Genomic DNA, 24,148 nt, shown 5'->3' with positions numbered 1-24,148 from the left:
GCTGTTATGGAAGTAAAATTAATTAGTGCGAAGATTAATTGGAATTAATTCAGTCGTTAGAACACAAACATATCATACTGTGAAAAGGTTTGCTCACCACCACTTGTATGGATAAAGCTCAACTTGAAACAGCTTTTCACGTGTGGAGCGTGTTAATTAGGGGCTGATTCATGGAGTGACTGCGGTGGTGATTAGTGAATCTGTTACCCTCAGCTGAAAATGTGCTTAATGAGGTATTGCATTATGTGTTAAATGATGTTAATGAGCTTTTATGTACAGTATGCACAGGACAGTGGGAATACACCGGGTTGCAAATTAAGATGTAGCTGATATTGCTCTTACTGCCACTATAGGTTTCTCCAAATTCGTCTTCCTCTGGTTATTTGCGTGAATGTTTTCAATGCTTCCTTCTGTTCGCATTTTAGAGACAATTTTTTAATGTTACTAACATCTTTAATTAAAAAGCACGGCTCTTTCTTAGCACATCAGGCTAATAATTAATTTTGATGGCTTTTGACTTGCTCTCGACTTGTTTACCTTGTTTTTTCGTTCTGGCGCGGAGGTGTAATAATAGCTCGGCGTTGCATTACCGCATTAATGTGGGTGTCAAACTGGAGACAGACCGCAGAGACGGCTCCTTCCTGCCGAACTATTTCGCAGCCTTGGCAAATGAGTGGCACTGCCTTTTTCTGGAGAGACGCATGTGTTGACGTTTCGCAGACGCAAAAACAAGGATCATTGTCACATTCCCTCACTGATGTCTGTTCATGTGGAGGCGCTCCACGCCAGATCAAGAGGCTTTGCAGATTCAAAAATGTATAACAATAAATACTGACTCTAAATCAGGATTTCCGTCCCCATATGTTCAGAAAGGTCATAAAAAATTCCTGTTAATTTGTAGCTGAAACGTCTTCATGTTCATGCACTTTATCCAAAGCTTAAATCACATATTTATGATTGTTTTTATTTTTCTAATCCTAGCAGTAACGTATGGATCTCTGGAACATATTGCATTTTAATAGAGCCTGTCATGGAGCCTGTTTCTCTGTCTACGTTTATTGATCCCATGACGGCAGTATATGATTCCAGTTTACAAGGCTGCACAGATGATACATGTTTCACTCTGATATGTGTGTTGAAGTGCTCATTGTTCTGGTGAGTTTGGTATGAAGTAGTTATTTGGTATAAGATGATATTTGGTAACTTGTTAGGTGTCCCGGCTCTACGGTGCAGACTCAGCCGCCAAAAGACAGTTCGTTTTTTCTAGTTGGTGGGATAAATTGGCGACAAAAAAAAGTCTATGCTTACAATATGTCAGTTGTTGCTCATGTGACATTTCAAATAACAAACGTTTACATTTTTTTCTAACCCCTCAGCATTTGCCGATGTTCTCTCTGAATATGGAGGACGCCAAGCCAATGGACCTCATCCTCACGTCGGCCGTCACACTTTACGGTCTATACAACATCAACGCTGGCGTCCGCATTCATGTGAGTTAAATGTCTCTGTGTCCTCATAATCACATTCAGGCTAACAGACGAAGACACTGATCCTGCAACAGACCACTATAGCTCCAGCTCATTTGTCGTTACAGTGTGCTGTTACAGCGGCTAAGTACTAACCAATCATGAAAAATTAACAGTTTTTTTTTTGGGGGGGGGGGGGGGGGGGTGTAAGTGTTTATTTTTGTCAGTAATGTTTCAATTTCGGATTTCTCCAGATGTACTTGTCCGGGACAAAGTTCTCCGGAGGGGGACGATAAAAGTTTATCTTTTCCCACTCATGTAGCTCTTGTCTGGTGCCAGCTGTTTGCATACAGTCAAACTGCCACAGCTGTGCAGCTCTGTGAGCCTGTTTACACAAACAATGAACCACGCTGCTTTTCCATAAGTACTGGCTGCTGCTGTTGTATAAGCCCGTTCTGTGTGTGTATGTGTTTTATTATCTATACTATAAAAATGGAGAAGAGTTTTAGCGTGGCCGGTGACGAGAGGGGCTGACGGCACCGAGCTGTAAAATTAATGTCCCAATGAACTTTGAGATTCTGACGTTAACACACTGTTCTCAGATTATATCTGTGAATTAAATCTGCAGGGGCCATAGAACACAAACGTTTTATGCAGCCGCTCGAGTGTCTATATAAATGAAGACATTATTCTTCTCTGAGGATAACGGGTGGCACTTGTTGTGGTTTGTCAAATTGTGTTTGTATGTAGGTGATGAACCTTAAAAACATTGTCTTTCAGTTTGACTTTGTTAGAACATCTTATGTGAACGTGTCAAGTTCTTTTACAATCAAACTAAACAGTCTTTCAAGGACATTTTATTCAAAAGACCTGATGGGTCCAAATTAATGAGATTTTCTAAAACTCTACTTTCAAACTTGTTATCACAAAACTGATTAGTTTTCGTTTTTGTCTCGACTCCTGGGATATTTATAACAAATCAATTAAACGAAACAAATCAAGCATCTTCAGGTGTAAATGGATTCTGTTTTTTTTATTCTGTCTAACTAATTGGGTAGATCATTGCTGCATTTGTGTCACTACAGCAGTTTTAATCTATTTATCTGTTTCCAATGTCAAAAGTTAGATTTATTTTTTACAAATGACTGAATCCCTGAGTGTAGCACTTTCAATGTTCTCAACCATTCACGCAAACATTCATACAGCTCTTCTTCACTCAGCGCTTCTTTTCTAACAGCCACCATTCATACCCTGTCGGGCCCAGCTGTCAAGTGTTCAGTATCAACTGCAGATTGGAGGAGTCAGGGATCGAACCACCGACCTTTCTTTACCATGTATTCAGTCACTGGTGTCCTTTCATATTAATGCAGAATGAACGTTATAACTTCCCTGAGATGGAGAATTACAGTTCACATTTTACCACCTTAATTTCTTTCCACAAATTTTACCATGGTGCTTTGAAACGTGTGCATTCCTCAAATGTTTGATTGATGGTTTTGAAGTGCACTTGAGATTTGACAGTTTGCTAAATGGAAGAAAACAAAAGATCCAATGAAATACATGGGATTTCTCACTATGGTTGAGAGGGGGGTGTTCACAACCCACGTTTGAGTTCACTAAAAATGCATCACACACAAGGCTGTTGACTTTAATAAGTCTGAGCTTTCCCCCTGAGCCTGAATGCATCACTTGGAAAACCTTTCCCTATTTTTAGTGCTTCAAAACACAAAAATAATTTAGGGTCGGCATTAAATAAGGTGAATTAATATGTTTTTCTATAGTCACATGAGTTAAAGCCACTGGAGGCCCGCTATGATCAGCAGATCTAGCTTAGGGGTAAAAAAAAACATCTCAATAAAAATAAATCAGGAATGTCATGAGCCGACGACACGCTGACAGCAGATGTGATACCACATCCTGCTTCGTGTCAAGGGCCTGGACAATGTTGCCTGTGACCGGAGGATGTTTTCGTGGGATGAGCGATATCACTGGGGGATAATGGTGTTTTAGCGCAGATTGCAGTCCGAGAGAGACCCAGCATCTGTTCTGCGTCTAAAGAAAGTTCGTCACCACCTCTGACAGCTCGGCTCGCTGTCACAGGCGCGGCTCTCGTTAGCCTCCCACAGCTGACCTCAGCACACGGGGGTTGTTCCCAAATGAAACGCACGTCGACAGCAAGATTTTTCGTCTCGGTAAAGTTTTGTGAATCTTGCATCTATTTCAGAGCATCGTGCAGCACCTTGCTTGTCGGAAAATAGCAGCAGACATTCGTATTGAATAGAATGAATCTAATGTTATTGATTTGGTGAGAAGATGAAGCGTGAGCGCAGCAGGGACTCCCAGGACGGGCTGATGGGAAAGAATCAGAGCTTTGTGTAATCTGCAGTGGATAGGGATGCTTGTTTCCACTCACAACATCTTCTGGGTTCATTCAGCTTTTCCTATGAGCCTGCAGAATATCAAAAAAAAAAATTCTGCAGATAGTTTAATTCAACTTTAATCGCTCAAATGATTACGATTGGTATTTCCCCTCTTCTATCCATCCTGCTGTTCAGGCCCTTACCTCCTCTTCTTCCTCCTCCTCCTCCTCCTCCTCCTCCTCCTCCTCCTCCTCCTCCTCCTGTCGTGACTGGCCTTCCTTCTTTTATTCCTCCAGTTCTCCATCTTGCTATTTTTGAACCAGAGTCAATCAAATATTCATGTAGAAGGACCGATGACTCCCTCAGGCTTACTTGGCTTTCACCATTCTAATCACACAAATAGTTGAACACACTCGACAGGTCGGGAGAGTGATTCTCATCATTTTAAACACACACTTGACTTGATAAAAAAAACAAAAAAAACTGTAGGTTCTAAAATTGCTCATCGCACTACCCGTCCTTACTTATTGCCACAGACAAAGGAGGCGGAATAATTTGAGTCAGAATCCAGTAATTATGAATCATACTGTCTGTGTTCAGCCCATTGTTCAGCCCAAGAATAAAAAAATGAAATAATTCAATCGGGAGCACAAAGACGAATATAAGAAGATGAAATACAAAATGTAACTTAGCAGAACTTCTCATTGGAAACAGGATATTTTTGGCCCGATCATCTCATTGTTATTGTCTATGAAAGTAGCCGGCATAAAAATGAGCTGTACAAATTCAGCCTCTGCCCTGCTGCAGAAGAGAAGGCCAAACACAAGTGGATTAAAGTCCATTGATGGTGGAGCGTCAATGGACAAACAGAAAAAAAAAGCTCTGGTTTGTTATTTGTTGAGTCTTTTTTCTTTTTAACATGGGACTAATGGTCTGGAGGCCTATTTTCCTGCCTGCTTAATCATGCAACGCTTAATGTAAACCCCCATTATTTCCCATCGGGCCAGACGAGGAAGCAGCAGTGTCTCGTCGACGGGATAGATGTATATATTTATACCATGTATGGAGCCAGATTTCAGGCCGACAGCGGTGACGCACAAAGCTTAAAAAAGGTCCCATTTCCTGGCCCCACTCAGGAAGCAAAGGAAAGACCTTGGCTCCAACAGGGTTGTGCAACCGGGCTCGTGGACACTTAACCATAATAAACATTTCTTTTTAACAGGACCCCGCTTGGAGAATGGAAGGAGAGTCGGGTGGAGGTTTAGGGGGAAAAAAAGAGAATAAGAGGGATGGGTAAAGAAGTTTTGATGTGTCAAACTCAGCGCAGACATGATTTTTATATATTAACAAAAACAAAGCTGTCTCAGTCATTCCTGTGTTACCGTAGCAATGAGTGACACACACACACACTCATGCCTTTTTATGGCCGAGGCGATTATGACTGTTTCTTTCGGGGAAATTGCCTTCTCATGAAACTAACTGACAGGACATGGACTTCTGCTTTACAGCTGAGTAATAACTCATCGATTGTCCTGCACACTAATCACCGTAATGGCACGACGGCTGTCTACAAGCACGACATGCCCACTCAGGATGACGAGCTGGTCAAGTGGGCAAGTAAGAAGTTTGGCGGCGTGACTTCCTTCACAACCGTCCGGAACCTGGAATCCATCTCATCAACAGGAACAACAGGTGAGAATTGTTTGTGCAACCTGGCTGATGACTGCTGTTCAAAACATGTCCGTTTGGGAGGGGTTGTTTGTTTGGTCTGTGGTGAGGAAACTGTCAAGGCGACCTGCAGTAACTGAGCAGCATGTAAAGACCCACGAGTCAGAGAAGTCCTGCTCTGAATATGAATACCACTCTCGTAAGTAAACACAGACCATATTTGAGGGAAAAAAAGAACATGTACATAGCACGTCCCCTTTTCAAACATGGAGGAGGTTGGGTTTATCAACTATACTGCAGCCAGCCACCAGGGGGCTATCAAGAAACTTTGGCTTCACTTTATGGGATCAGCCATGTCACTTATCTTTAAATGCAGTCTTTGGTAGGAAGTTAATTGCATGTTAACATGCCATACATGAAATGAGGAAGCACACCAGACAACACGATAGATTTCCATCAGATCACTGTATATGACTTTGTCTACCTTGAAGTGTTTCAGATTTATCAGCCCTGCCACCCGTGATGTTTATCTGGGATCCGCTATCTGCGTCTTTGTTTGGTCTCAAACCGTATTTTTCGATGCTGAAGAGAGCAAAGTAATTACAGTCGGCAAAACATAAATCTCCTCCTTACACGACTCGACGGGGGAGTCTGCTGTACAGCAATCAGGGATGGATGCGGTTTGGTTTCCAGGGTTCTTGATAAAATCACCTGCCTTCTTTTATCTTACTTGTGCTTAAAAAAATTATCTGATGAAATCGTTGAGAAAACTTTGTGGCCCTCGACTAGACCTTTTTTAGTTCCTGTATATGAAATGTAAAAGTTTGAGGACTCGGTTAATATCAAGACAAGACTTATTGCGTAATGAGAAACATTTGAAAAGGGAAACCATGGACAAAGAGCCAGCAATGCTGACCATTCAGGTCTGGACATGAAGATGTTACTGGCGGCTTTTTGCCAGCAGCAGTAGCAGCAGGATGCTCCATGAAGCACAATTATTATCAAGCAAAGCCTCTCAAAGGGGTTTGAAGCCATTGCAGAGCTCTGACATGGGTTGCGATTGATGCTGGAATAGTTTGAGGCTGCAATTGTGTGTTTCTCTTTGGTTTTAATCTCTGTCTTCATGATTTCCTGTCCTTCTCCATGTATATTATAGAGATGCACTGTAGGTCAGAGGTTAAGAAGTGTTCAGCCTTTGACACCCACATTAAAATGCCAGAGACTTGAGACCCCCATTATCCCAGATAAAGCACATCTGTCTATTTTCCTCTGTTGCTGTAAATTGTTCTGCTTTAACTGATGTTGTAATTAATCTTTCATCATAGCTTTGACCCACAGGGTCCTAAACCCCTAGGTTGGGAACCACTGCCTGAGGTGATGGGTTTACGTCCCTGAAGGCCATATCACTCTTTTTGCTATTTTATCTTTGTTGTTTAAATAGCATTTGTGATAAACTTTGTTGTTCTGCCACTCTTAGCTTTAGCTCGTTCTATAACAGGCCCACGGTCCGCAGGGGAATTCAAACTTCTGCAGTAGAAGTTTACATCGCTGTTTCATCATGCGTCTCGGCCTCTTTTGGGGTGTTAGGTGAAGTCATGTAGGATGTTGTGGGCGTTTGAAAAGTGTGTGCAGTGATTACACAACTAGTGTGCTGCCAAGTGGAGGATTTTCAAAATAGGTGGGGTGAAAATACAGTATGTACATATCCCTCGTGGTTCCTTTTGATTTGGGATTCCTGACATGCTACTGCTATCATGTTATTAAGTGCAATTGAGAAATGCTAGTCCATATTTAAAGAACCATTTTCTATGTAGTGGCCGAGCTTGAGGTAATACTGCGAGAAATATCATAACACATAACCTATATTATCAATATAAAATGTAAATAAATATCTCAGTTAAGAACTATAAGTGCACATTTTTTCTACCTTGTTTATCCTGTAAAATAAAAGTTTCTACATATTTGTGGAAGGGTGAATTTACTCAAACCGCTCCTACCGCATATTCCACAACTTCCCAAACTCAGTTCAAATATTCTGATGTGAAAAACCCAACCCGGCAGAATAAGTCTCAAATATTCTGTTGGGTATTTTCCCGCTGCTGCGTGTGTTGCTGCCGGTGTGAGGAGGTTATACGAGCTGCTGCGGGAAACTTGTATCTCCCACAACTTTCCAGCACTGCAGTTTGGGCACTGCGCCGAGTGTGTACCAGGTCAAAAGTTGAGCGCAGCACAGGGTTCTCCCATGAGACTTCTGTTCCATACACAGTGCAGCAAGGTGCTTATGTGCCTGCCCCAGCAGTTTGTTCGCCTGCAGGTCGGACTGTGACTCCCAAGCACCGACCAACAAGTGCAAAACCGTCAATTTAAATGTCAGTTGTGTAACTGGAAACGGTCTCCAGGAGCACCAGAAGTAAATCAATACAAATTACAGGCTATAATTGTTTATCAGCTATTGCAATCACTGCTCCACTGCCGCAGGAAAGAGTAGTGCTGGCAAATCAGTTTTATGGAGCTGTTGTCTTCTTTTTTACCCATAATGTCCTTTTTCTGTTTCAATCAACAAATAAACAACGAGACAAATTGAACTTTTCTTTTTTTGTACAGGAACCAAACCTGGGTCTCGAGATTGTGTACTTGAAAATGAAGACACGTCCGAGAAGCACTTCCTGCAGATTAAAGCCGAATCTCTTGCTTCCTCGCTCACGTCTTGCTCGCCGCCGCAGCAGCCGAAAAACCAAGTGGATGGGGCCGAGCTTCACATCATCAACATCCCAGAGAATACGAGCATTAGGTAAAACTGGAAATTCACCAGGTGCAGTGTTGTTTTGTTGCTGATGTTTGGTTTTGTGAGCACCCATGTAATGTGTGGTAATGTCTGTGTTGCAGCAATGTTTTGCTGCGTGTTGACGAAAAGAAGATCAGGGTGTTCCTCAGGGGACCTCAGGGAACGACGTGGACGGTCCTCAATGCACAGTACACCCAGTTTGGTGTAAGCACCCATACACACACACAAACACACACACTCTCGCACACACACACATACACACACACAGAGACCGTCTTATGTCCATGACTTCAGAGGACATAACATTGACTTTACATTCATTTCCTGCAACTTAACTTAACAATAGTTACTACATATGCTTGTTTTAACCCTAACCCTAAACTGAACCTTTTCCTACACCTAACATTACCCAAACCTAACTAAGATTACTTAAGGCTCATAGAGTTATCACATGTATTGTCCCACAACAGCACATGTGAGACAGGTTTCATAAAGAGGACAAAGAATCTGCTGTCTGTGATAAAACTGTTGTCAAACGTGCTACATCGCTCACTTGATAACAGAGTTAACGGACTTCTTACACACACAATAAGTTTGCCCGCCTCTGTGGAAATCATGGAGAGATGTGCTTGTGCGACACTGCCTCTAAATCCGAGCGCGTCTTCCCTTTTTCCACAGTCCAACAATGACATCCTGCTGCCCAGCATCAGAATCCCGCCCTCGCACACGCTGAACAGCGACAATGCGAGGGATGTGCAACGGAAGGCTTTAAAAGTTTTTAATGTCAGCACTTTCACCAGCTACACTGAGCTCAGACCTGCGAATTCCACAATCTTGCTGGTCCTTGTGAACAAAGACGCCCCGGCAGGTGAGACAGTGAAAGGTATACATTGTTTTTAGAGGTGTTTTGAGAGCAGATGGTGAGAAGTCACGGCTCTGCATATAATACTTCTGACACCATCCCTGCAGCGAGAAGAGAATCAGGAGGATAATGACTGCTGTAATAATAGTCAAAGTAATTTTCACCATCATCATTACTGTTATCACACTATTACTGCTATGCAGTGTATTATTGTACATACCCTGTGTGTTGTGCTGCAACTCTAACTCCTTTAGGCTTTTAGCACAAAAGAGTATATGAACAAAATGGTTTATATTATATGGTTTATTTTCTTGTTTTGCTTCCTCTGTCAGTTGCAGAATCAACACTAGAACCAATCAACCCAATCGCAACCACTGCTCCTCACCAGATGCCCCTGCTGATGCAGCTGTACACCTCCCCAGATTACCGCTCTCCCCTAGACGGAAACACCAGGGTGCAGAGCGACAAGAGAATTTACGCAGAGGTAAGAAATCATTTAACGTCTATTTATCACAAAACTATTCACTGGGGATTTGTGAAAATATTGGAAAAGCCAGAGAAGAAAGGGAAATTGAATAGTTTCCTCTCTGACTTCTACTGCATTCGACTGTCAAGTTTCGTAGAATTCCATCCAGTAGTTTTTGAGTAATCCTTTCCATGAACAGACAATTGAACAGATGTGAACACATGGCCTCTTTGGCAGTTGTTTCTATACTCAGAGACTACAGATTCTTGAATTTACATTCTGTCACAGTTTATGTCGTTGTCTCTGTCCCCCTGTAGATTTCAGGTCACACTTTTGGGACCATCGTCTGGACCATCAAGGTGATCAGCTGCTTCGTGTACTCTAAGGGTTCGTTCCCTGTAGTAAAAGAACTGCCCTTCATCCCGGAGTACTGCTCCTCGAAATCCTGCCCCAACAGCACTCGACTCAGCTTCTCACTGGATCAGCTCGAAGAGCTGACGTCCACCACGTGGGACCTGGAGTGCTCCGTCAAACTGTGCTACAGTGAGGTGGGAGTTCATCAAGATGAAAATACTTTTATTCTTAAATAAAAGGTTACATTGGAATTAGTAAAGCAATTAAAAATATGCCTAACCCCTGTTATGTGATTTTTTGTTTGTATTTCTTTATAATTTGTTTTCATCTTGTTCTTACCACCTCACTAGACATGTGGAGAAGGAGGAAAAGTGAAGGTGGAGGTTACGAAGCCGTGTCTGCAACCACCAAGTGAGTTCAGTTTAAACTCCAAAATATAAACCAGTTCATTTTTTCTCTTACTTTTTTAATTGTGCTCTTGGAAGCAGATGATACTTTGATCCACATTGGGGGCAGCATTCTGTCTTTATTCAATCTTAAGCAGTTTTATCAAATACAGTATGTTTTATAATAATCTCCTTAGATCTATTATATTTTGTATGAAAACTAAACATTTCCTCTAATAGAATCATACTTACTAAAACTGACCTTAAAGGGTTATGAATTATACATTTATTATATATATAAATATAATCTTCTTTGGAATTAGTACTTCTCGAACAAACACTAACACAGAAACCTAATTGCTTTCAGAATAATGAAACTGCACCAAACAAATACATAAAGTTCCTCTCTGTGAAATGTTGTCTCCACGTGATGTTGTCTTGATGGGGAGCTTGAGTTCAAGTTTCACATTTTTGGCAAATCGTCCCTATGAGGATGAATGTTTCATATTTTATTCTCTAACAACAAAGTCTCCCAACTCTCAAAAGAAAAAAGACACACTTTAGAATTTTCCCTTTCCTGCCTTCAGGACTTAATTGCTGAGTCCGATGCTCAGCCAGTACATTGCTGCCCGCTGCTTACATTGTCATGCATATTGTTGCTGTCGGTGCACAACAAACGCTGCGCATGGCGGTTGTCATAGCAGTGGACTCAGGATATGCGGTGAAGCCGGCGAGGGGGGGTTTCGGGGCAGAGCCTCGTCCTTTAGGAAGGTCTGCAGAATGACCTTGTGACCACAATCAGAAGTAATGGTCGTCAGGGGAGGGAGGTGAAGGCCTTTGTGTTTCCAAGTGGGGCCTGACTGCGCTGCTGTCCAAACACAGCCGGCCTGGTGCTATTGTCGGACCATTCAACCCAGTCCTCTCAAACAGGGAGAGATGCTTTTTGACTGAAGACAGAAGTCCCCAGACGGGTGATTAATCTCCAGGAAAAATAAATTTCAAGCAAAATAGCGCGAGAGAGTCGACGCTGCTCAGAAGAACACCTGGAGTTTGGTCTTTGTAAAAATGATAAAGGGATTGTTTATTTATAAGCTTTCTTTATTCTGCACGCACAGAGGCTGGTGTGTCAGTGTTGCTGTGTGTGTGTGTTGTGAGGAAGCTGACTAAACCACTCATCCCTACCTTCCTGTGTCCTGTTGTGTACAGTAAGAAATGTTTTTCTGGCGCGGCTGAAACACAGGAATGGAATTAGCTGTTAAGGAAAAATGCTGGTCCGGTCGCTCTGCTTACGTGGCTTCATTCTTTTGCCGGTGTCAGAGATTCAAGGGTTATATCAGCAGAGCACGCGGGTTGTGTTCTGCCTTCACTGGGCAGGACTGAGCGCTCCATTCAGCGATCCTTCCTGTTTGGTAGCTTCCATAAAGGGGGCTCCAGGGAGCCACGGCACAGACCTGCTGCCTGTCTCCTCCTGTCCACCTGCACTGGAGCTTCTGCTTCCTGCTCCTGTTTATTCAGCTTTGCTGTCAAAGGCTCACTTGTACAAACTAACACAGCAACTGATTGCCTGGAGAGAAAAAGTCTCAAGAGGAAAAGCACGATCACGCATCTGTGATGTTTTATCCCAGTCAGGGTCAAGGAATGTTCCTCACTGACACGACAACAACCCGGGTTGACGGTTGGAGATGTAGTTAGTTCCAACGGCCACAGGATGTCCCTGTTTCAGTGCTCTGAGTCGTGTTTGATGCAGTTGGTATTTTCATTGGTTTTTATCAAACAAGCATATTATTGTTATTCAATTAACTGAAACAATTAAATTCTTCTAATGAGTGACATGTGCAACATTACTCTTTGTACCTCCGTTCTCAATGATGAATGTTCATATATTAGTATGAAATGATGTTTTCTATAAACTCACACAGCAGTGGCTGTGGCACTACATGCGTCAGTTATTCAAATGTGCATGATGCACAGCGCTGGCATGTTTCTACAAAACAAACCCTCTGTCGTTATCAGTAATGGAGAGCTTTATTGTGCGATGCTCAGTGTTGTACTTAGACTCACACTTTCCACTGGGAGGCAGGAGGCAGTAGAGGCAGGTGAGAGAAACTCATGCAAAGGTGATGATTAGTTTCTTACCAACGTTGCTGATACTTGTGGGAGCATCTCTACAGGCACCTGGAGAAGGGGAGAGAGCTTTGCATGCCATCTCTTTTTTCCTTAACATGCATTCCATGGCATGCACACGTGGATTATGTTCCGGTGGGGACTGTGGACTGCTTGCTGGGGTGCTAAGAGAAAAAGTTGTGTGAGTGTGCAGCTCCTTAAGTACAGATTCAAGTCTGGAGACAATTTATCAGCCTGTTTCCATACAGGAATACAGATGCAGCAAAGTTTAGATCAGATCTTGGTCAAAATTATTTCAAAGAAATTATTTGAAAATGATTTTTCAAGGACTTTTTCAAAGAATTTTTCTGGCGTGTGCGTATGTTATTTTTTTTTCAGCTTAGAAATTGGAAGCAGCGATCAATAGGTGCCAAGTGAGTGGTTTGTTTGTACGATCAGATGTCGGAGCAGTTTTAGGTGATGTCTGAGTGAAGGGGAAAACTGTCAATGATCTATTGTACAGCCTTCTCGAAATGACGTGCGTCTCAAGGTGATCCGTCCACGGCCTCGCCGGACCACAATGAGTGGAGCCGAATTGCGGGTTGGCCTTGCCCGCCTAATACAGTCTGTCTGTGCCACTGTGTTGTATGTCAGAGGCTTGATCAAGTTTTAGTGTTGGTGCCCTGTTCTCTTTCTCTTTCAGAGCTGCTCCGAGGGAAAGTGATTTTTTTATGGCCCCTGGCTCTGAGTTTTATGCTTTCTATTAACTCTGTTAGCAGAGAAGCACATTGTGCAAGGCGAGCCAGCACAGAGCCCAGCCCAAAGAACATAGCCAAATGCATAACTTGATTGTAAAGTGAAATTTGTATCATTAAATTAGAAAAGGGGAAATGATAAAGTACAAATGTACTCTTTTTTTTATTTCTGTTGGGTTGAGGTCACCCTGCAAAAGTAATGACTGTTATATTTTTTCTACAAGGGCCTTGCTTGTGCTGTCATGGTAACGAGGAGATGGGAGGGAGGCAGTGTTAAAGGGCCACGCTTCAGCTTACAAGATACAAGATACATTTATTTATCCCAAACACATGCACAGACACACTCATGCAATTGAGGGAAATGTATCCTCTGCTTTTAACCCATCTGGTGCAGGACACACAGAGCAGTGGGCAGCCATGTACGGCGCCCGGGGAGCAGATGTTGGGGAGTAAGGTGCCCTGCTCAGGGGCACTAGACAGTGGGGTAGGGAGAATGGATTTTTGTCCATCCAGGTTAGTTTTTTGTTGTTACTAAGTCCAGGTAGGTTTTTTTTTTTTTTGTTGTTGTTACTCTGTGGAGTCGAACCAGAGACCTTCCAGTCTGATGTCTTCCCAATTTTCTGCCCATAGTCCAATTTTTTCTGCCACTAGTCCACCGCCTCTCCAGCTTGTACACATCCTATAGTATTTGACGTAACATCATTCGCAAAATCGGTATCATGAATCTTTTAACTAACCGCGGAGGCAGCTGTTGGCTTCAGCTTGCAACAAAATCTGTCTGTGGGGGCGTAAAGCTGTGGTGTTAACCGTCCATCACAGTCCAGCATTATTTCCTCAAAAGTCAGAAATAAGAAAATTTCCATTTTTTTTTTAGAATTCAACTTCCAATGTTTGATAGGGAAACTGAGGGAACATTTGTGCACGTCTTCTGAAAGCTTAAGGATATGGATGAAACTGATGCAACGGAGCAGTTTGACCAGAAAAATGGGGGGTGGGGGGGCAGTGTTCCTAATTGTTAAAGCAAGATGATCAATTCACCAAAGAATTCACCGTCTAAAAGAAGCAACGCAGACCGCTGCCATTCACGACGTGGCCACTTTCGCCTCTTTCGTAAGAGATGTATTATCTCCACCTCCACTAGCTGTTCTGTTGTAAACTGTCGACTGTGCGCTGCCCTCTAGTGGCAATATTGCTTAGCAACCATGTCAACATGAGAGATGCGTGGAAGCATGTGGGCAGTGATTTGAAATGGACTTATCTCCTTAAAACGCAGCAAATACAAGCCATAGGCAGAAGTACCACTACTCTCAAGAACCGCCATAAAACGATTGTAAGGTTTCCGCAGGAGTAAGTTCGATAATCTTAAAATCTGTTATGCTAGTATTAGGGAAAAATGTCTCCAATCATATTTCTCTTGAAAGTATTTGAAATTATACCTAAACACTTCCTTGGTCCTACATTGACAAATTGCAACTGGATCACCACACAACAATACTTTAATACACAACACAAAGGATGTGATTGACAGGCCACATCATGATCATTTTAAGTTTCTGCAAATGCATTTTGTCGATAGCAGTAACTATCAGTTGCGGTTGTGTCACTGAAGCTTGCATACATTGTGTTCTTTTTTATGTGTATGTTTCAGCCCCACCGTGCTTTGATTTCGGTCTACCTGGTGTCCTGGGCATTGCATTCGGAGGGTTCCTGATTGGAGTTTTACTTATTGGAGCGCTGTGGTTCATCAAAATTAAAACAGGTAAATGTACGATTCACTCCGAAGGGTCTGTTCGTGAAGATGCAGCAGATCTCGTTTTATATTCGTCTGAATTTCCCATCTGCTGATTCCGCTTGATTCAGGATACCCAGCTGGACTAGACATGAGCACAACTGCAGCAAGTCTTTCAGGTGAGGACATATTTTTTTTAATCTCTTTTCTTGTCTTTTCATCAGTTCTATCCTTGTTATCATGTTCTCATAGTCTTTCTGGCCTCTTTCTTCAGGATGCCCCTGCTCGGGAGCCAAACGACAACCAGTTTCGAACAACCCTTCCCCCTCTGAGAACAGCAGCGCTAACGCTAGCATCGGAAGCACCCAAAGCACACCAACCAGCAGCATGGCATGAGATTATGCTAATCTGCACCACCAGCAGGGCCGCCGTCTCCCCTCAAAGTCACCTACATGGGTTTTGTGCTTTTGTTTTCTTCAACAATGCTTGAGAAGCATTCATCCCCTATCCTACCATCTCTTTAAATTCACGTAAATAAATAAAAAAAAAAGCACAACCCACAGGGCCGAGGTGACAGATAAACAGAAGTCTAATCTGTGCTTTCTGACGCTCACCTCTGTAGCTTCTCTGTCAAGCTCCTGGACAGGAAGTTAAAGAGGGCAAGAGAGAGGAAAAAAGGCTCCGAGCAACAGGAAAAACAAACCACATCCCCCAAGAGCTAACAGGAAATTCACCGCATTCCTTTCAACGAATTGTGCTTGTGTGACGGCAGCACAATAATAGTCAGACAGGAGACAAACCAGTCACAAGAATTGACTTTGAAAAACAGATGAAAAGCTGTTTTGTGTTCACATCTAAGCCACCCCAAAAAATACAAAGGCCTTTAGTTAGGTCAGTCCAAAAAGTTATCAACAACACCTCGGGGGACTGAGGAGCTTGACGTGTTCGGATCTCTCGGCCAATTAAATGCTCACTTTTAGGGGTATTTGTCCTAATTGGAGTTCGAGGTCCGGAGTTACCAGCTACCTCCTATTGCTAAGAAGTCCGGGGCTAAGTTTAAACTTACCACTGGATTTCTCTGGTGAATTGAATCTTACTCTCTGCCTTTTTCATGTTGTCTTTTATCTGTTTAACTTTGCAGCAGACCCGCTGGGTCATTTGTAGCTCAAAAACAAAAAGCTATGGTGCCATTTTCATGCTATGCAATAGCGGTCTCGGGGGCCTCCATGTAGAAATAGTAACCCCATAGCTTTTTTTGGAAAGCTGGAGGAACAGTCTTGATTGTCTAATCACCCAACAAAACCAATCTAAAATGTTGTTTATGGCCAAAAGGCAGAGATAAACCATTAGGAAAAAGAGCTTTGAAATAATCCCTCATGTAATGTGCAGTATGGAGATGTATGGTTGTTTTCAGAGCTGAGTAATGTGCCCATGAGGAGGAGTTAGCACATCGGTTTTCAGGTTTATATGTGGACTAATGCAGCTGCACCCACTGGGTGGAGTTTCCCTAAAATAGTCTGTCTGGAGGTTGAATTCCAGTACTTTTCCTCTGCACATTGTCCGGTCTCGTCAGGATCAGTCCATCACCACTTCCTGATGATTTGTTGCAACCGTAAAAAAACTCAAGCCTGTGACAACACACAATACAAAAATAGATGCTTTACGTGTTGCGTTTAAGTGTTTTCAGGCCAATTTAATCACCAGCCTGAACTGCCCTCTGAGGTGCAGCTGTTTATGCTACATAAAGCATCTCTCTTCTGCTTATTTAAAAAGGAAAGACTCTGATATTAAATGTGGTATAAACCGTCCAACCTCCTTGCTCATGTTCAATGTCGCTGTGCCACTAATTGCCGCTAATGCTCTGCTCTGTCTCGCGATCGGAGACGAGTCCGCGGAAGGGAAAAATAATTTTTAGACCTCTAATGGACGTTATCGATCACCTCGCTTTGACAAACAAGCACACGTTGACACAGGCTGAAGAGTCGCCACCCCGACTCCTGGAAAAAGTATAGGTACAAACGAAGGGCTGTGATATTCTATGATTGATTATTTAGCATTTCTTATGAATTAGGAGAATGAATCTGTGCAATTATTTTTTTCTTTCAATAAATAAATTTGCCATATTGAGTTTAACCTTCCCCCGCTTTTCTGTAAGCTGTAAGTCCGTCCCCAGCTCTGGATACAGCTCATAAGCACTCGATGGTATAATCACAAGCAACAATAGAATAAAACTAAATTTTTTATGTTCTGTTTGCAACAATACATAAGTCAGTAAACATAACCGCTCTAACCCAATGACAACTACCTTTGAAATTCCTGCTTTATCTTTCAGCTATACTGAGTTTTTTGTAATTATATGGAAATAATTGAGAAAGATGAGTTTGATGTAAAAAATATCAGCTTTTCTTGCTACATGTGATCACTTACATGCATGATAGTAGCGTGATGGGGGAATTAGAGTGACCGTTGATCCGTGAGTCCCACTGTTTCTTCCACTGTGTAAATGTATTTTTACATATTTTTACTGCCACTCTTAGAAAATATTCCCATCACATGTCAAACCTCTTGATTCAGCAGGCATCCTTTCAAATACTATCTACAATACAAGAGGCACCAGAATTGTGATTTAAAATTTTTCTTTATATACATTTCATATACTGATATATATTTACATGCCATTATAGTTAATCACCTCCTCTTTTTTTTGATTGTTTGAATAATTTATTCATCTTCCAAGCTAACCTTAAAACATTTCAGTGTTTTCCAGACCAACGACATTTTAGAAATGTCCCCTCATTGTATGTATCTGAGCTCTGTAGCTTGCCCCCCCCACCCGTATGTGCATGTGTGTACGTTTTCTCCGTACACGGCAGATTGTCTTGTGTATCCGCGTAGAGACCGAACAAAGAGGGCCAGTACAAAATGCCACTTGAGTGTTTGTGCAATATGATGAGGTTAACTTGTATCTAGTGTCTATATGTAGTTTTAATAAGGTTTTTTGGGGTTTTGTAAGTGTTGTATGATACTCCTATTTTTCTTAACCTGCTTCCCTCGCTTATGTATTTGAAGAAGTGGGACAATCTCTAAATCAAGGCACTTATCAAATGCACAAGATTTGTTTTGTATAGTTTTTTCAAATCCTCATATTGATCTGTGTTTTTTCCCAATTATACAGCAGGCAGTGCGTGTCACAGCACATGTCACAGACATTACATGTGGTTTGTTGCTTTTACCCCCTGTTTGACCTGTTATGGCCTCCCTGTCAGACCCCCCCCCCCCCCCCCGTACCCCAAGAACACAGCGTATCTCCGGTGATGCTGACATCCTGACATTGTGTTGTGTGCATCGTGGTATCCTCAGTGGAAGTAATGGAGACAGAGAATTTTGATTATTTCACCATAAAGTAGCATCGCAGTTAAATATCCTGTTGTTGTTTTTTTTACTTTAAGTGAAAATGCAGCAAGTACAGATTTTTCCATTAAAGATATAAAATGCTGCAAATTAGACCCATTCTTTATATATTTTTTCCAAAGGTCAGGTATTCGAGTAGGTATACATGAATATAAAATCAGGCTGTCAGTTAAATCAAATGTTAATCCTGCAAATCCCTTCGTTGCCTCTGACCACGGCTTCCTCCTCAGGCGATCCACACAGAGTTACTGAAATATATGCGTGTGTGTTTGTGTGCATGTACATGGTATATGTACCACGTTTCTATGTGCATGCTCAATTGTGTGAGTGTCTGTGTGTAGGTGTACTGTATGCCAACATTTCTGTCAGAATAATCGTCCCCTAGTCTCTTTTCTAGATGTTTGAAATCCAGAATTTTTACAACAAAAAAAACTATGAAGCCCACACAATAAGTCTGAATGTCTGATTTGATTTTATAAAGTATAAAATGCAGCGTTATTTTTCTGCCAATGTGCAGCCTTTTACCATTTAAAATGGGTCCAATATGTGTTGAGATAGTATTCAACTGATGTCATGTATTTTTATATTGTCTCCGAACCAAATACTGTATTCGATTTGTCTGGAATAATCCTAATAAAGTGAATATGACAAACCTTCCTCTTTGGGTTTCCTGGTGTTGCTGTTGAAATACTACAAAGTCCAGAACCCATCGATAGCAGCAGTGGATTATAGGAAGAGTGAGAATTATACTGTGTTTATTCTGTAGGTGGTTTGTCTTATGTGATTGGTGACTTCCATCATAACCATGTCTGTGTTTTGATTTGACACTTCTACATTTGTACTGGCAATGTGAAGAGACATTTCATAATATTAGCAACATCGAGCATCGCTGATTTTGATGCTATATGATGAAACAAGATTAGACTTTTTTGTACATTGCTGTCGTCTTGAACAATTTCCGCACAACTACCTAATATATGATATTGTATTAATCCACATTTCACTCACTGTGAAAAAATTCACCATTAATATACTTGCGCAGCATTTTATATTCTTGGCATATTGTATATTGTATACTATTATATTATATAGTATATACATATATATATATATATATATGTCAATATAGTTATAGAATATACCATATACTACCAAATACTGATACATCTTCATGCAATCCTCCTTTGTATATATATATATATATACGTCAATATAGTTATAGAATATACCATATACTACCAAATACTGATACATCTTCATGCAATCCTCCTTTGTTACAGCACTTTACTCAAGTACATCTATATAATATTTCCGTAGTGAAAGGAGAATATTATGTACACAATCTCTGTATATCTTTTTAAATAAATGATTCCCTGTGTACTTCCTTCTGAATTGATTTATCTTATCTTATCAGCTTTATGCAGCTGTATATGCGCTGTATATTAGAAAATTATTTTAGGTTTGGGTATAATCGCTTCATTTGCAAATAAACTAATAGCAGTTGGTGAATCTCAAATAATTTCCCCAAAGGAGTCGCATATAAAATGAAAAATACTCAAGTATAATTACCTAGCCTATTATTGTGTGGGTATTTCTCCTTGTCATCACGAATAGTGAAGTAGTTTAAAAATGAATGTGTCATCTGTCTTTTTCTGTGAAATCCTGTTTTTCCAATGTTATAATAATGTCGCGAATTCAAGTCTTATTATGACTTCCATCTGATTCAGCAGAGCTTGACTCCTGACTAACCTGAAACAATGGGCTCATCGAGTAGAAAACATCATTATGCATTTGTGTTATGAGTCATATGTATGTAACCCTTATTGTTGGGTGCAATGATGAACGTAATGGTATTTTCTTTCTCTCGCTGCAGCTTTTCCTCAGGTTTCAAGTCGTCTGTTTTAGATACAAAATTCAATCACATTTTCAGGACCGGAGCCAAGGCACACAATACATGTTGGAAGCCTTTGGCCTTGAAGGATACACAATGTGACACGTCTGTATGAGTGTATGACTGAGTGTGTGTGTGCGAGTGCTTGCCTGTTCAGGTTGTTCACATCTGAGGATGAGATGAGGGTTTTTCTGCAGAGCAGTAAAATTTGCATTCAGTCATCTAAAATGATGAGATGAGTTTAATACTTAACGCTAATGGTATTTGGAGATGGTTTCGGTTGCCCACAGTTTAACCTGGTAATAAAAAAATGTTGATCAGAAGCAGTAAACAAGTCCAGAAACTTCACAAATCAAAGCAAAATGTATATCCTGAGAATAAATAGCTTCTCTAAAAACTACGTATTTTTCTCTCTCCATATACGTTCTTGGAGCTTTGGCGCTTTTTCTAGTTCTTACATTTCTTAGAGCCTTCATATATTATGCATATATATTGTGCATACATCCTGGAGTTCACTTTATTTGTGTCACTTTTTTAAAACATTAGTCAAAGACATTTAAAAATGGTATGAGTATGATATTTGGACAAAGATACAGTTGTCAGATCTCTTCAGCCGATTATGTGACCAGTGTGTACCTTCACTTGCTTTGTGTTCTCACCACCAGTATTTTCATAAACTCCAACTATAGATATTTCTTCACTATATTTCATAACTTTTAAGGCTTGTTCTATTGTTTGAAATAAAGTTTATTATCATTACCTCATTCTGTTTTAACAATAGTGCAGCATATTAAATGGCCACCAATTCACAGAGCAGAGAGAACGAGGCTGAGACTTGGGGATAAATGAAAGAAAGACGTTGATTTGTTCCATAACCTTTGAAAAAACGACAACATAACAGGGAGGAAGAAGAAAAGAGGACGGATGTGTCTTAAGACCATTTCAAATGATCTAGTATCATTCTCTGAAATGTGAAAATACAGAAATAAGAAATTGATTTGTACCTCGTTTGGATTTCTATTGATTTGATGGGGTTAATTGAGCCAACAACACCATTAATTATTCAATCATTTGACACCCCCCATAAAGACTGTTGGTTTCCATCTCTCACTCGAAGGTAAGACCATGGGAATGGGAGACAAGTGGCAGTTTGACAGCGACCCCTCCGGTCATGTAAAGGTCATGTGTTTAATCATGCATCCTGAAGCACTGCATATAGTCCTCAACACAAACTGTCACTTGTGTAGAGTTGACCAATGACTGTGCTGAAATTGAAAAGATAAACTATCCTGGTACAGTTTTCATTATGGTGCTAGATATGCTGGCAACGCTGCATAATGAATGGCTGCGGGGGGAAACAACCCATTACATTTAATTACTCTGATGAATGTTTTACTGCCGACGACCACCAGATGGGGCTATATTTTTTAAAACCATTTCTTTCTCTGCATGCACAGATTTTATAGCCTATTAACAGAAGAAGACAATGAGCCCCTTTGTAAAAGCGGAGCACCAAGCCAATCTTGATTGAATGAAATCACAAGTAATGCTGTGCAGAAGCACTGAGAATATGAATATGAAACACCGGGCTGTAAATACATTTCTGCCCATCACACATGGACACTGCAACTAATACAATCTGATATGAAAATGCACAAGACTGTTTGTGCACAATGCGTATTTCACATCATCAATGCGTCTATATGGCCCCTTTAGACGCCTTTGTGAGAATCAGGTGAACAAATCTGGGACTGATCCTGACATGAAGCCTATAAAGCCTCGAGGGCATGTCGAATCCGGGAAGCTATATGTGAGCACAAGTGAAGCTTCTCGGTGTAAGCCTCGTCTCCCTCAGACTTTCACACCCCGAGGCGCTGTGCTGCACACAGGGTTGTTTACGCGCTCCGAGACGACGTGCAAGCCGAGCCTCGCTCACCCACACTCGCGCAGTCGCTCTCTCTCGCGAGCACCTGTAAACTTTGCCAGCAGCCTCGTGGAGTGGACCAAGGTAATCCTCTAACTTATAGGCAGTGCTGTGTGCTCGCAGAAAAATCCCATCCAATACACCCCTGGAGCTGATGTGTGGCCCAATATCCAGGCCCTGAAACTGGACATTCGCTGTAATGTGAATTTGTGTTACCATATGCAATCAATACATTTCTGTGAACGAGTCATTTTTGCTTATGCAGGTTTATCCATTTCCTAATTCCTCGTGCATGAAAGTGTAACCTCTCAGTGAATTTCATGAGCAGCAGGTGGACGCTTCCCCTTCTTGTCTGCTGTTTTTTGATTTGGGCCGAACATCCCCTGCATCAAAATGAACGTGGGTCCTCACCAGAGGAGGAAAGGAGATGCAAACTAGAATGGCACTCGGCAGAGCACATGCCTCCACCAAGGCCAAACAACATGACATTCCAACAACACACAACAATTCTGTCTATTCCATTGAATAGCAACACAAAAGGAAAATGAAGTGGTCTGCGGGTATTATTTTTAGTTTCCTGATAAAATGTAACAAAATTGCCAGTTTCTGCAATTCTAAATAGAGTAAAGGACAGGAAGGGAAAGGAAAAGGGACATAAGGCAGGAAAGCAAAGGAATGAAGGGGAGGTGAGAAGATAGGAAAGGACACAACATTGCATTTAAAGAAAAGGAAAGGAAAGGACAAGAAATGGAAGGAGAGGAGAGGAGAGGAGAGGAGAGGAAAATAAATGGCAGTAAAGGAAAACCCCCTTTAACCACAGCAAAATTGAATTGGTTCATTTTGGGCTTATGCCCAAACCACCGAGTTTAGTGCAAAGAAAGTTGGGTGAAAACATGCACATTCTGCAATATAGAGTTTAGATTTTATATAGTAAGTTTACACCATACAGGCAAAACCAATCCTGCCTTCGTTCCACAGCCTCATCCCACCTTTTGTTTTCAATGTTTTATAAGATTAATGCATTTCCTTTACGTATCGACTGTTGGGGCAACAAAGAAGGTGCTGAACAATTTCTCCCTGAACTTCCTGCCTGATGATCCAGCTGAAGCGTAATTGGCCGCAGCTTAATGCTTTGCAGGTATTTTTTTTCTCCTACTATAACTGCCACAACAGATTATAGTTTTCTCCTCCGGTAGCTCACTCCCTTAGCTGGTTCTTCATAGAGAAACTTTAGTGTTGAGATGTTGTTTTGCTCATTATGTGTAACCTAATGCAACTAATCCACTAAAACTGGCTGGTTTAACTTGTGACTCTTATATGTTGTGTTGTGTTAGGATGGTTGACTCGGATGTAGATATACACCTCGCAAAGTAGCAAAGTAACAAATCCAAAACTAAAACCAACGCCCTGCAGTTTTATGCCTCCGCCAACCAGTGCAACTTCAGTCTGCATTCGTGAATGTGACCTTTGACCACTGAAATAAAATCAGTTCATTGTTGTGCCCAATTTTAAAGAAATTTCCTGAAGCTAGAGTTGAGATGTTTTTAGAGGCCACTGTGACCTTGACCTTTGAGCTTTGACCATCCAAATCGAATCAGTTACTCTTTCAGGTTTCAGGCTGTTTTCTGAGACGTTGCCTTCACGAGACCAAAAACTTGTTTTGTGAGGTCACAGCAGCCTTAACCTTTGACCACCTAAATCGAATCAGCTCAGCCGGGACTCCAAGTGGTTGGAATATTGGTGTCCATATAAACATAGTCATTGTCCACATCCACGCCAAAATGAAATAGGTCCTTTCCTGGCCCTTGTCCCATCCTTCCACCAAGTTTCATGGAAATCCATTCAGTAGTAGCTCTTGTATAATCCTGCTCACAAACAAACAAATAAATAAACAAACTAACACACAAGGGTACAAACCTCCTTGTGTGACTTGATAGGAACCGAGTAGGAGATGGTGCTAATAGTCATACAACTGGCTCAGATTGGTC

General features: G+C 41.4%; 1 protein-coding gene across 2 annotated transcripts in view; it reads left to right on the top strand.

Annotated features, from left to right (window-relative positions):
- eng (endoglin) overlaps positions 1-19,002 on the top strand; it is a 40,947-nt gene extending 21,945 nt beyond the window's left edge. The window contains exons 4-14 of one of the 2 annotated variants that reach the window (XM_062412471.1): positions 1,377-1,490; positions 5,335-5,518; positions 8,099-8,285; positions 8,381-8,483; positions 8,958-9,147; positions 9,474-9,625; positions 9,925-10,155; positions 10,312-10,372; positions 14,854-14,964; positions 15,066-15,113; positions 15,209-19,002. In XM_062412471.1, coding sequence (XP_062268455.1) covers positions 1,377-1,490; positions 5,335-5,518; positions 8,099-8,285; positions 8,381-8,483; positions 8,958-9,147; positions 9,474-9,625; positions 9,925-10,155; positions 10,312-10,372; positions 14,854-14,964; positions 15,066-15,113; positions 15,209-15,330 — 1,503 coding nt within the window. In that variant the 3' untranslated portion in view covers positions 15,331-19,002. Of the gene's footprint in view, positions 1-1,376; positions 1,491-5,334; positions 5,519-8,098; positions 8,286-8,380; positions 8,484-8,957; positions 9,148-9,473; positions 9,626-9,924; positions 10,156-10,311; positions 10,373-14,853; positions 14,965-15,065; positions 15,114-15,186 lie in introns of both variants that reach the window. The other variant, XM_062412472.1, reaches the window with a different exon arrangement.
- Positions 19,003-24,148: the final 5,146 nt, after the last annotated feature.

Source organism: Platichthys flesus, chromosome 19, assembly GCF_949316205.1.
Source record: "Platichthys flesus chromosome 19, fPlaFle2.1, whole genome shotgun sequence".
In the NCBI taxonomy this organism is placed as follows: domain Eukaryota; kingdom Metazoa; phylum Chordata; class Actinopteri; order Pleuronectiformes; family Pleuronectidae; genus Platichthys; species Platichthys flesus.
The sequence above is the reverse complement of the archived record's forward strand: the minus strand, read 5'-3'. Positions and strand labels throughout refer to the sequence as shown.